The 12,681-nt window shown below is 41.7% G+C and overlaps 1 protein-coding gene across 5 annotated transcripts in view; it reads right to left on the bottom strand.

Annotated features, from left to right (window-relative positions):
* Window positions 1–12,681, bottom strand: part of NDRG1 (N-myc downstream regulated 1) — a 70,306-nt gene that overhangs the window by 18,898 nt on the left and 38,727 nt on the right. For 4 of the 5 annotated variants that reach the window (XM_072151155.1, XM_072151157.1, XM_072151158.1 and 1 more), the window contains one exon: window positions 1,348–1,453. In XM_072151155.1, coding sequence (XP_072007256.1) covers window positions 1,348–1,453 — 106 coding nt within the window. Of the gene's footprint in view, window positions 1–1,347; window positions 1,454–7,222; window positions 7,370–12,681 lie in introns of those variants that run through there. The other variant, XM_072151160.1, reaches the window with a different exon arrangement.

The raw sequence follows: 12,681 nt of genomic DNA, 5'->3' as shown, positions 1-12,681 counted from the left end.
GCAGGAGGAGCTGAGCAGATTGTACATAGTGTCCTACACATACTAGATAGGACACTGGGTACAATCTGCTCATCTCCTCCTGCTCTATAACAAGCTGCCTGCAGATAGTACACTATATACAATCTGCTCAGCTCCTCCTGCTCTATAACATACTGCCTGCAGATAGTACACTATGGGCCACATTTATCACTTGTTTTTTCTGTTGTTTTTGCGCCTTTTCGCTTAGGCGCACCGTTTTTGCGCCATTTTTGCGATTAAACGTCAAATTAGCCGCGCAGCTAAAATAACCAGCTTTCCCTCATCTATCGTTCATTTCCAGATGTTTTGCTGCGCCTAATGATATTCATCACCTGCGACTTTTGCATTTAGGCGCAAAAACGGGCGCAAAAACACTCCAGCCCGAAGGTGGCGTTATCTGAGAAGAAAGCACTGAGCCCCTTTGCAGAAGAGCTCATTTCTAGCAGCAGAGCTCAGCCAGACACTGGTACATGTAATAGATACATTAGATACATTGCAGACACTAGTACATATAATAGATACATTACATACACTGCAGACACTAGTACAGATAATAGATACATTAGATACATTACAGACAGGAGCTGCAGACTCTATTTACAGTTCATCACTTTCTATTTACTAAATATTCTGCAAAACGTTGAGCTCACAGCAAGAGCAAGAGAAGTTTGCACAAGTTTGCAGAAGTTTGCAGAATTTTGCAGATACTACAAACAAGTGTCCCCCATGTAATTCTGCAGAGTGTCTGAGGGGGATACTGTGCAGAATTACAGGGGTGCAGCAGGAGACCAGCATTGGGGGATCCCCTCCAGGAGAAGCCACTGCTGAGGAGGTCACTGGGTGCTGGGTGTCACACACCTGGGTGCTGCTGTGAGTGTTATCTTTATTCTGGGCTGTGGGAGAAGCAGAGAGGAGCTTGTAGCAGGATCACATGTAAGTGCCTGAATCTAACATTGCGCCTAAACTGCGCCTAAACTGCGCCTAAACTAAAGTGATTAATAAGAGGCAGAATATATACTTATCACAGATGGTTGTAGCTTGTGATAATTCTAGCAAAACAGTGCGCCCGAATTTAGGCGCAACTACTACACTTAGGCGCACAAAAGTGATAAATGTGGCCCATAGTGTCCTATCTGCAGGCAGCATGTTATAGAGCAGGAGGAGCTGAGCAGATTATACATAGTGACCTATCTGCAGGCAGCATGCTATAGAGCAGGAGGAGCTGAGCAGATTGGGAGTCTGGTGGGTGATCCTAATTAGTAACTAGCATGGAAACCATAGGAAAAGCGGAGATTGAAGTCTAATAAATTACCAGTTTTTATTACTTACGGTTTAGTCCGATATCGTGGTACGTCAGGATGACGGGTCTGTTCTGTCTTGGGGTACCACACATGGTGACGTGGACGATTCCATGAGCTGTTTCAATGTCGTGTTCCTGAGGAAGACAACAGAACAGAACATGAGTAGTCATATCTTCCGGGGATGGGTGAAGGTTCCCATGAAATGTTCATTAAACAAGAAAGGGGCAGGTACCAGCCCAAACTTCATTCCCTTTCACATTGCCCAAGCGTCTTTGCAGTGGGTAAAACTACCCAGACCTGTAACCATCAAGCCAGACATTGCTAATAACAACCACCAAGACGTGTGCCTCTGGAAAGAGCTGAAACCATCAAGCTGGACATTGCTAATAACTACCAGGACGTGTGCCTCTGGGAACAGCTGTAACCATCAAGCCGGACATTGCTAATAACAACCACCAAGACGTGTGCCTCTGGAAAGAGCTGTAACCATCAAGCCGGACATTGCTAATAACTACCACCAGGACGTGTGCCTCTGGGAAGAGCTGTAACCATCAAGCCAGACATTGCTAATAACAACCACCAAGACGTGTGCCTCTGGAAAGAGCTGTAACCATCAAGCCGGACATTGCTAATAACTACCAGGACGTGTGGCTCTGGGAAGAGCTGTAACCATCAAGCCGGACATTGCTAATAACTACCAGGACGTGTGGCTCTGGGAAGAGCTGTAACCATCAAGCCGGACATTGCTAATAACTACCACCAGGACGTGTGCCTCTGGGAAGAGCTGTAACCATCAAGCCGGACATTGCTAATAACTACCAGGACGTGTGGCTCTGGGAAGAGCTGTAACCATCAAGCCGGACATTGCTAATAACTACCACCAGGACGTGTGCCTCTGGGAAGAGCTGTAACCATCAAGCCGGACATTGCTAATAACTACCAGGACGTGTGGCTCTGGGAAGAGCTGTAACCATCAAGCCGGACATTGCTAATAACTACCAAGACGTGTGCCTCTGGGAAGAGCTGTAACCATCAAGCCGGACATTGCTAATAACTACCAGGACGTGTGCCTCTGGGAAGAGCTGTAACCATCAAGCCGGACATTGCTAATAACTACCAAGACGTGTGGCTCTGGGAACAGCTGTAACCATCAAGCCGGACATTGCTAATAACAACCACCAGGACGTGTGCCTCTGGGAACAGCTGTAACCATCAAGCCGGACATTGCTAATAACTACCACCAGGACGTGTGCCTCTGGGAACAGCTGCAACCATCAGGTCTGTATTTACCAAGACATTGTTTATAACAACCACCAAGCGCATTGCCTCTCCATAACCACCAGTTTATCTAAAACTTATGAACATCCCCTTCCCCATGAATCTGTTGCCTATACAACATGTGATACAACATGTAATAAATAAGACATTTTGGTCTGAAACACAGACCTTCTTCGGTTCCAGATTGTCTGGAATTCAGAGGAGAGGAGAAGGTAGGTAGGTAAGAGGATAAAGGTAGGTATGCCGGGCTGTAGCGTCAGGGGAGTGGGGGTGCTGCCACTTTAACGTCGGACAGGGATTTCTCACATACTATGATGAAAATAAAGCGATATACAATTGATTTCTCCATATTGAGGGCCAAGTATTTGTTGGGCACTGTGGAAATAGGTGAGCACCTACCTGAGCACCAAAGGTTATGTAAACCATCAGGAACTAATCACAAGGAGTGAGGTGTATTCTACTGTGGGACACTTACAGGGCCAAGAACCCAACAGTAAGGACTGAGGTGCTACAACCTAACATCCACATATCAAATGTGTGTCATACCAGACATAACCAGCAGACAGAGGTGGCGCTGTTCCAGGAATGATACATTGTATCATTATGTATCAGCTGGAGGCGGAGTCCTCCCTTAGGTTATTAGCTGCTGTATTATTGTGTTATGTAATAAAAGCCTTTGATTCTGTTGTATCCGTCTGCTCGGAGCAAATAAGCCCTGAGAAAAGTCCCAGCTCAAGTCTCCATGGAGATATGGATTATATGTCACTGCTCCGACCGCTCTACGTACATCAGCTACAAGTTTTACTCCACAAATCGGACGACAAATATGAACAAGAACAGTAACATCATAGAATATTCTATGGCAAAATATATGATAATCAAAGTGACCGTGGAGCGTAAACTCTGTACTGAGGTAGCAGAGCTGGATGTGTTATTCCACCGCTCTGTGGGCAATGTGAAAACTTACTGCAGAAACTTTATAGTTGCCCTACTGTGTCATCCCAATAAGATAGTGTGTGACTCACTGAGCTCTGCTACATCTGTGCATGAAACCAAATTCTAGAAACTATCACATGCAAATTGATAGATATGAGATAGATAGATAGATAGATAGATAGATAGATAGATAGATAGATAGATAGATAGATACTTGCCAAATCAGTCCCTGTCCCCAATGGGGCTCACAATCTAATTACCCTACCTGTATGTTTTGGAGTGTGGGAGGAAAGCGGAGGACCCGGAGGAAACCCACACAAACACGGAGAGAACATACAAACTCTTTGCAGATGTTGACCTGGAAGGGACTTGAAACCAGGACCCCAGCGCTGCAAGGCTGTAGAGCTAACCACAAAGGATATGAGATATACACCGTCAATAAATAGATGATGTACATAGATAAATATGATATCAATATATAGATATTGTAAGGCGATGGCCGGTCAGATACTGGAGGGGGTGTACATCTCCCCTAGATTGTGTAGTTGGGTGAGATGATAGAAATCCACAATGTCTGTTTTTCAGCAAACAACATTGGGGGTCATTTATCTTATTCCCCCTTCTCTGAGCTCTCTCTGAGCTCTCTTTGAGTCTGTTCTTTGCACCTCATTTGTCTTTGTAGTTTCGGCTCTTTGTCAAAAGCAGATTTTTTTTTTTTTTTTGACTAAAATTTTTGTGCAACTCCTACCATTGCTTTTCCCTTTTCTGCCCTTTTAGGCGCAAACATCTGGAAGCAGGAGAAATACTGAGACAAATCAGGAAACGGAGAAATCCGACAAACTACTGGAAAATATCCCAACGCACCCAAAAAATTATGTAAATACAACCACAAAGCACATCCCAGACTAAAATAAATCTGCCCCCATGTTTGCTGGGCATTATTTATGTGCTGGGCACTGGGCTGGATTATTTAGGGGATAGCAGATAGTGGGACTTCCAATCCCATCCCCTCCAGTCCACACCTGGTGCACACTCCTGCTAATCCTGGTGTCATTGCCAACTACACAGCAACCCCAAACCCTACAATATGCAGATATAAAAATAATAAATATTGATAGATTGTTGTGAAATACAATAGATAATTGATATATTTGGGCTCATTACTATATTAAAAACTGGGCCCAGAGGAGTCCAATAATATTCAATTCCAGAGCAGATTGGCCGCCCAGATAGGGGGCGCGATCACATGGTCGCGTTTTCATTGCGTTTTGAAACGCAGAGTTAACATTGTGTTTACAATGCGTCTTGTAAATGCAATTGTTTACAAAATCATCTCAGCTGTTTCAAAACGCAACCAAAACGCACCCTGTGACCGCGCACCAGATAGAAAACATGAGCTAGATAAATAGATGGATAATGGATACATACAAGACCTGAGATAAAGGTAGATAAATATAAGACATGAGGGAGATGGTATACAGATACACAGATGGAGGATGGATAAATATTAGACATGAGATAGATAGATAGGAGATAGATAGATAATAGATAGATAGGAGATAGATAGATAATAGATAGATAGGAGATAGATAGATAGATAGATATGAGATAGATAGATAGATAGATATGAGATAGATAGATAGATAGATAGATAGATAGATAGATAGATAGATAGATATGAGATAGATAGATAGATAGATAGATAGATAGATAGATAGAAAAAGGAAGGTTTAGAGCAGCACAGCAACTCCGGTGGGTGCAAGTCCGTAAGTCCCCAGGCAGGGGGACTGCAATATAAGGTTTAGGAAGAGGCAGCACTCCAAAAGGTAATTTCAAAAAAGTGGGGTGTCTTTATTCCATAAGCGACGTTTCAGCTCCTTACGAGCCTTTTTCAAGCATGGTGCCATGCTTGAAAAAGGCTTGTAAGGAGCTGAAACGTCGCTTATGGAATAAAGACACCCCACTTTTTTGAAATTACCTTTTGGAGTGCTGCCTCTTCCTAAACCTTAGATAGATAGATAGATAGATAGATAGATAGATAGATAGATAGATAGATAGATAAATAGATAGGAGATAGATAGATAGATATGAGATAGATAGATAGATAGATAGATAGATAGATAGATATGTGATAGATAGATAGATAGATAGATAGATAGATAGATAGATAGATAGATAGATAGGAGATCGATAGATAGATAGGAGATCGATAGATAGATAGATGATAGATAGATAGATAGATAGATAGATAGATAGATCGTTAGATAGATCGTTAGATAGATATGAGATAGATAGATATGAGATAGATAGATAGATAGATAGATAGATAGATAGGAGATAGATAGATAGATAGATAGATAGATAGATAGATAGATAAATAGATAGGAGATAGATAGATAGATAGATAGATAGATAGGAGATAGATAGATAGATAGATAGATAGATAGATAGATAGATAGGAGATAGATAGATAGATAGATAGATAGATAGATAGATCGTTAGATAGATCGTTAGATAGATATGAGATAGATAGATATGAGATAGATAGATAGATAGATAGATAGATAGATAGGAGATAGATAGATAGATAGATAGATAGATAGATAGATAGATAAATAGATAGGAGATAGATAGATAGATAGATAGATAGATAGATAGATAGATAGGAGATAGATAGATAGATAGATAGATAGATAGATAGGAGATAGATAGATAGATAGATAGATAGATAGATAGATAGATAGATATGAGATAGATAGATAGATAGATAGATAGATAGATAGATAGATAGGAGATAGATAGATAGATAGATAGATAGATAGATATGAGATAGATAGATAGATAGATAGATATGAGATAGATAGATATGAGATAGATAGATAGATAGATAGATAGATAGGAGATAGATAGATAGATAGATAGATAGATAGATAGATAGATAAATAGATAGGAGATAGATAGATAGATAGATAGATAGATAGATAGATAGATAGGAGATAGATAGATAGATAGATAGATAGATAGATATGAGATAGATAGATAGATAGATAGATAGATAGATAGATAGATAGGAGATAGATAGATAGATAGATAGATAGATATGAGATAGATAGATAGATAGATAGATAGATAGGAGATCGATAGATAGATAGGAGATCGATAGATGATAGATAGATAGATAGATAGATAGATAGATAGGAGATAGATAGATAGATAGGAGATAGATAGATAGGAGATAGATAGATAGATAGATAGATAGATAGATAGATAGATAGATAGATAGGAGATAGATAGATAGGAGATAGATAGATAGATAGATAGATAGATAGATAGATAGATATGAGATAGATAGATAGATAGATAGATAGATAGATAGATAGATAGGAGATAGATAGATAGATAGATAGATAGATAGGAGATAGATAGATAGATAGATAGATATGAGATAGATAGATAGGAGATAGATAGATAGGAGATAGATAGATAGATAGATACCGTAGATAGATAGATAGGAGATAGATGATAGATAGATAGATAGATAGATAGATAGATAGATAGATAGATAGATATGAGATAGATGATAGATAGATAGATAGATAGATAGATAGATAGATAAATACAAGACATGAGATAATAGTGTAATAAAGACACAGATAGACATTGGACACCTCATCCCGGCTGCTACTTACTTCATTCGTTGTATAAAACACGCAGTCGTCCACGTCCAGCACCATTGTGTATTAGTGAGATGTAGCGGGGAGTAGCTGGACTTACATATCCCAGGCTTATATATCCACCTGCTGCTCCTCCCAGCATGCACCTCTGCCACCACAAGCTAAGGAGGGATGAAGATGTTCTTAACCTGGATCTGTGTCAAAGGTTCATCATATGACACATGCTCTCCCGGCTCAGACAACAAAACAAGGTCAACCTCAGGAAAAGATGGGGGCCCCCGGAGCCACCAGGACAAATCCCCTCCATCGCCAGCTAAGAAGGGCACGGCCGGCATCCCGCAGCGCCTAACACCACAAGAAGACCTGACTGATCAGTACTGGCAGCTTCATCTTTGGCTTTTGACCACTGAGAGGTCAACCAAGCACCAACAGCAAAAAACTAAGAATTTAAAACTTACAAAGCAATGCAATATAACAGCACTAATACTTGATCCCTAAAGGGAACCTGTCAGCAGATTTCGACCCAATTAAACTTGCAGCGCCCTCAGGTTGGGGATAAAATGTCCATTCTAGATTTCCCTCTTATATGTGAAATCTCCCCCATTTACCTCTACAAAGAGTCATATGAGAATGAGCAGAGAAGAGTCAGATTTTGCTTAAGATGAGTCAAATTCAGATCTTGGGCTTTATAGAAACATTTTGCTGGTGTCATATTATATTTTTATGGTTTTGTAATCTACACAACCGGAGATAATAAAGACATGAGCAGGGCCCTCACACTATTGTTTCCTTGGGACTATATTTTTACTCTCTTTACTCTTATTTGCTTTGTATATCTCCCCCATGTTATAGAAATAAACATTAATATGATAGACAGGGACTGGTTATTTATTAGCAGCTTACATCTGCATAATTCCCATAATTCCTCACCTTTGTAATAATAATATATTGTCTGTTATTATAAACATTGTCTATTAATCTGCTACAATGTATCAGTCTGGGGTCTGGACTGTTCCTCCTACAGATGATTGCATAGACTAGATACAATTGTAGCAGATGCTCAGCAGTGGAAAGTTTGGGGTCAGTACAGGCTTTTGGATGTAATTATGACTGTTACCGTTCACTTACAGCAATCAGAGATCTTAACATTGTAAAGAAAAAAGGTAAATGAAAATCTACAGAACTTTTTGTTTCCCTACAGAGCCCTGTAAATGGTGTAATCAGGATGGGGATTGGGGAGTGCGACCTATGATGTGTAAGTAGGGATCTACCTGGTACTGATCCGTGTATGATCTTTACAGTCCGTACTAACCCCCTATACAAGTATAATATCCATCAGATTATGATCTATAACACTGTAATACTATAATACCATCTACTATCCCCTGAGAGGTCCAGATTAGTAGATATAGATCCCTATTCACCTAGAGAGCAGTTATTTATACTACACCTGGACCTGTACACTTAGTAGCAGCAGGACTGTGAAAAATGTATTTATATTGCAGGATTCTAACTTCTAAATGCAGTTCAGGTGTGTCCTCACACTGCTGTGCTCTGTGCTCTCTGCAGCCAGTGATTGGTTTTGTCCCTAAGAGATGTGCAATCAGACCTCCGTGTATGTTGTTAGTAGCAGCAGGACTGTGAATATGGATTTATATTTCAGGATTGTAACTTTAGTGCATTGAGAGCAACAATATGGTGTCACATAGTTTTCAATTTCAGGATGCTAGTGCACTGAGGCTGCGTCCCCACACTGCTTTGCTTTACTCTACCCTGTTCCCTCTGTTTTGGTAAGTACTTTAACAACATGATTATGGTTCTTGTTGAATACTACAGCAATTAGTTAGCTGTAGGAGTTCAATGTAAAGAGCTAAGAGCACAGCAGTGTGAGGATGTGCCCAATTGCACTTGGAGAAGCTGCAATCAATTTTTCACAGAACCTTGTGGGTGTGGCTGATGTAGATGAAGTAACCGCCCCTGAGGTTCTCTACACTTTGTATTCCTCGGGAGAATGTTCTTATTCCATGGGATGTTGATATACCGCCATGTCAGATCTCGGGGGTCTACAGCCGAGCAGACGAGACCTTTCCTTTTCTTGTTTATTAGGTGTTAACCAGTTGGGGTGGAGATAATTACACGAGGAGCCAGAATATTACAATGTAATATTACGGTAGGTCACTAGGAGTAAGTGATGCGCGGTTTATTACTGCGGAGACAGATGGCGGCACATAACAAGCAGGCGTCACAGGGAAGCAGCCTCTTTAACCACCGATTTACATTAAAACACCATTTCGGGGAAGAGGAGGGGGAGGGGAGCACGAGATCCTCGTGTGGTAATCTGCTAAGGATGAAGATGCTCGCCATCTGTCCAGACATTGTGACCTTTGTGTTGCACAAGAATTGTTCCATCCATAACATTGGCGCGGGACGTGTATACAGCAAAATGTCACCATAACCTTCTACAAGTGTTTATGGCGCGGATGAGGAATGCGCTGCTGGACACAAACTGGAGGCAAAATCTACATGATGGATGAGAAGATGAGATTGTAGTCGTATTTACAGAATCAATCAGTGACCTATTACTTCAGGGCTGGTCACCCTGTCCTGACCTGACTAATATCACAAGAATGGACAGGTCACTGCCTCCTGCAAAATCAACAGACTCCTCTACTGCAGAGTGCTACAGACGAGCCTGCTTTTCTGTGCTGTGTGCCACATCCCCCTTCCTATTACATACAGAGTCCCGTCCTCATTTATATCACATGAGAAGACAGGTCACTGCCTCCTGCAAAATCAACAGACTCCTCTACTGCGGAGTGCTACAGACGAGTCTGCTTTTCTGTGCTGTGTGCCACATCCCCCTTCCTCCTGCCTCTTACATACACAGTCCAGTCCTCATTTATATCACATGAGAAGACAGGTCACTGCCTCCTGCAAAATCAGCACACTCCGGACACGTGGAGTAGCCTGCTTCTTACACATTGTAACTGTATCATGTATCATTCCTCCTTCCCTTCTGCCCAGGTCACACCCAGTCCAGTCCTTACTTACATGACATGGGTTGATAACTGCCTCCTTCATAATCAGCACATGAAGAGCCGCAGAAGAGCCAATACCTTACTCAATGTAACTGTACTATGGCTCCAAACCTTTCATCCTGCCCCTTTTTATACACAGTCCAACCCTTACTTACAGGTCACTGCCTGCTGCAAAATCAAAACACTCCTGACATGATATACTCTGGACTGCAGAAGAGCCGGCTCCTCACTAAAAATGAGTGCTAAAAATGGGTCTCCTGGTGACAGGTTCCCTTTAATGTAATTTTACCCCCTTCCTATCCTCATGTCTTCACTAAGTGGACAGGTCACTGCCTCCTGGAAAATCAACAGTCTCCTCTCCATCTACAATGTGATAGTGTCATGTGCCCTATAACTTCCTCCTGCCCCATTCAGTCCAGTCCTTACATCACACGAGTGGAGAGGTTATTTCTCTGCTGATATCATATCGTTGTGCCGCTCCCCTTCCCTTCCTTGTCACATACTATATAGTCCTCACTAATATCACATGAGAAACATCATTAACCTGATATCCTCTGTGCTGCAGATTAGCCGGCTCCTTATACAATATAACCACATTCCTTTACTCTTTACTACTCAATATATTTGCTGGTGCTTCCTTATATCACATTAGAGGAAAGGTCACTGCCTCCTGTAAAATCAGAACACTCCCCTCCTGAGTTACAGTGTGCTGCTGAAGAACTTTATGTTATTGTGCTACATCCCTTTCCCAAACCTGTAAAGCACAGTCCTGTCTTCACTTTCATTACATGAGGTCACTGCCTCCTACAAAATCAGAACACTCCCCTCCTGAGTTACAGTGTGCTGCTGAAGAACCTTCTCCTTCCATTATGTAATTGTGCTACATCCCTTTGCCAAAACCTGTAACACACAGTCCTGTCTTCACTACCATTACATGAGGTCACTGCCTCCTGCAAAATCAACACATTCCTGTTCTGAAGTACTTGCAGAGAAGCCTGCTCCTTCCATAATGTAACTGTCCCTTTCCATAACCCTATAACATAGTCTTGTCTTCACTAACATCAGGAGTGGACAGGTCACTGCCTCCTGCAGAATCAGCACAATCCTCTCCAGAAATCCTCTGTGCTGCAGAGTTGGCTGATCCTTACACGATATAAAAGTACAACACACTCTTCCTCCTATCCCTAAATGCAGACCTTTCCAATAGGTCCAAGAGCGTACAGGTCACTGCTCCCCACAGAGGTGCATCCTTCTCCTGACATCCTCTGTGCTGCTGGAAATTCTGCAACTTCCAAAGGACATAGAGGTGTCCTTCCTCCTATCTCTAGTTTCTACAGAATTATCCCCATTGAGGATATTTTAATATTAACCCTTCCTTGCCATAGTCCAGGAATGTTACATTAACCCCTTCACCAGGTTAGATCACAAGGTGTGTGACCATTAACCCCTTTACTACTTAAACTATGAAAAATCTTATCATGTGTATATAAGTGATAGAGGGGGGTCCATACATTGCTCATGCACAGGGGTGCTCAGCACACTCCTATAGAAAGTGCAGGGTCACCAGCAGCACAGAGGATTTCAGGATGTAGCAGGATCTGACAAATAATGGGGTTATTATGGGGTCAGTGCTTGGTGACTAGGGATGGGAAGCATAAGGGGCTCCCTCTAGGGCTTTGCAGGGCGTCTGCCCTGTTCTCCTCCGGTGTAAACACTAATCGTGTGGAAATGCTCTTTCCGGAGATCTGCGCGGATGGCGGCTTTGGAGGCTGCTGGATATAACAACAGTTAAAGGGATTAGCCTGCGCTCACTGGCTGACACACTTACATGTATGGGGCACACCAGACTACTGGGACACGGCGTTACATGACTGACGTGGGGAAAGATGGGAGATTCTTACTGACAGGGGAAGGAGAACTGATACAAATGTATCAACAAGTAACCAAAATAAAACATAAGAATATATTTCTCATAATATAACAATAAAAACCTATAAACTTCTAATCCGCTGTTACAGTCAGAGCCCTGACATCAGCAGGATTTAGGGTTCTCTGATCAAGGTCTGTGAGGACACGGGGGCAGAACTGGGGGAAATACTTGTCATTGTACTGGATAACTAATAGTATCTAGTACTATCACAGTCTACGAAAAACACCCCAAAAATGAAATAAAAGCACCATATGGTTCTCAGCAGATACTGCCACATGGTGCACCTTTAAGAAACTGCCATACAATGCCAACATAATACAAAATATACATAATATACAATGATGTTATAAATAATATACATAATATCATGCAGTGTTCACATTACTGCCATACAGTCCATCCATAATACTATATAATAAGTTCACACATTGCACAAAGGTTGGGTTCATATCAGGTTCTAAGAACATGTTGGGATTCTGATGTGTCCTGCCACTATATGTCAATGT

This window comes from Engystomops pustulosus, chromosome 5, assembly GCF_040894005.1.
Source record: "Engystomops pustulosus chromosome 5, aEngPut4.maternal, whole genome shotgun sequence".
Taxonomy (NCBI): Eukaryota; Metazoa; Chordata; class Amphibia; order Anura; family Leptodactylidae; genus Engystomops; species Engystomops pustulosus.
The sequence above is the reverse complement of the archived record's forward strand: the minus strand, read 5'-3'. Positions and strand labels throughout refer to the sequence as shown.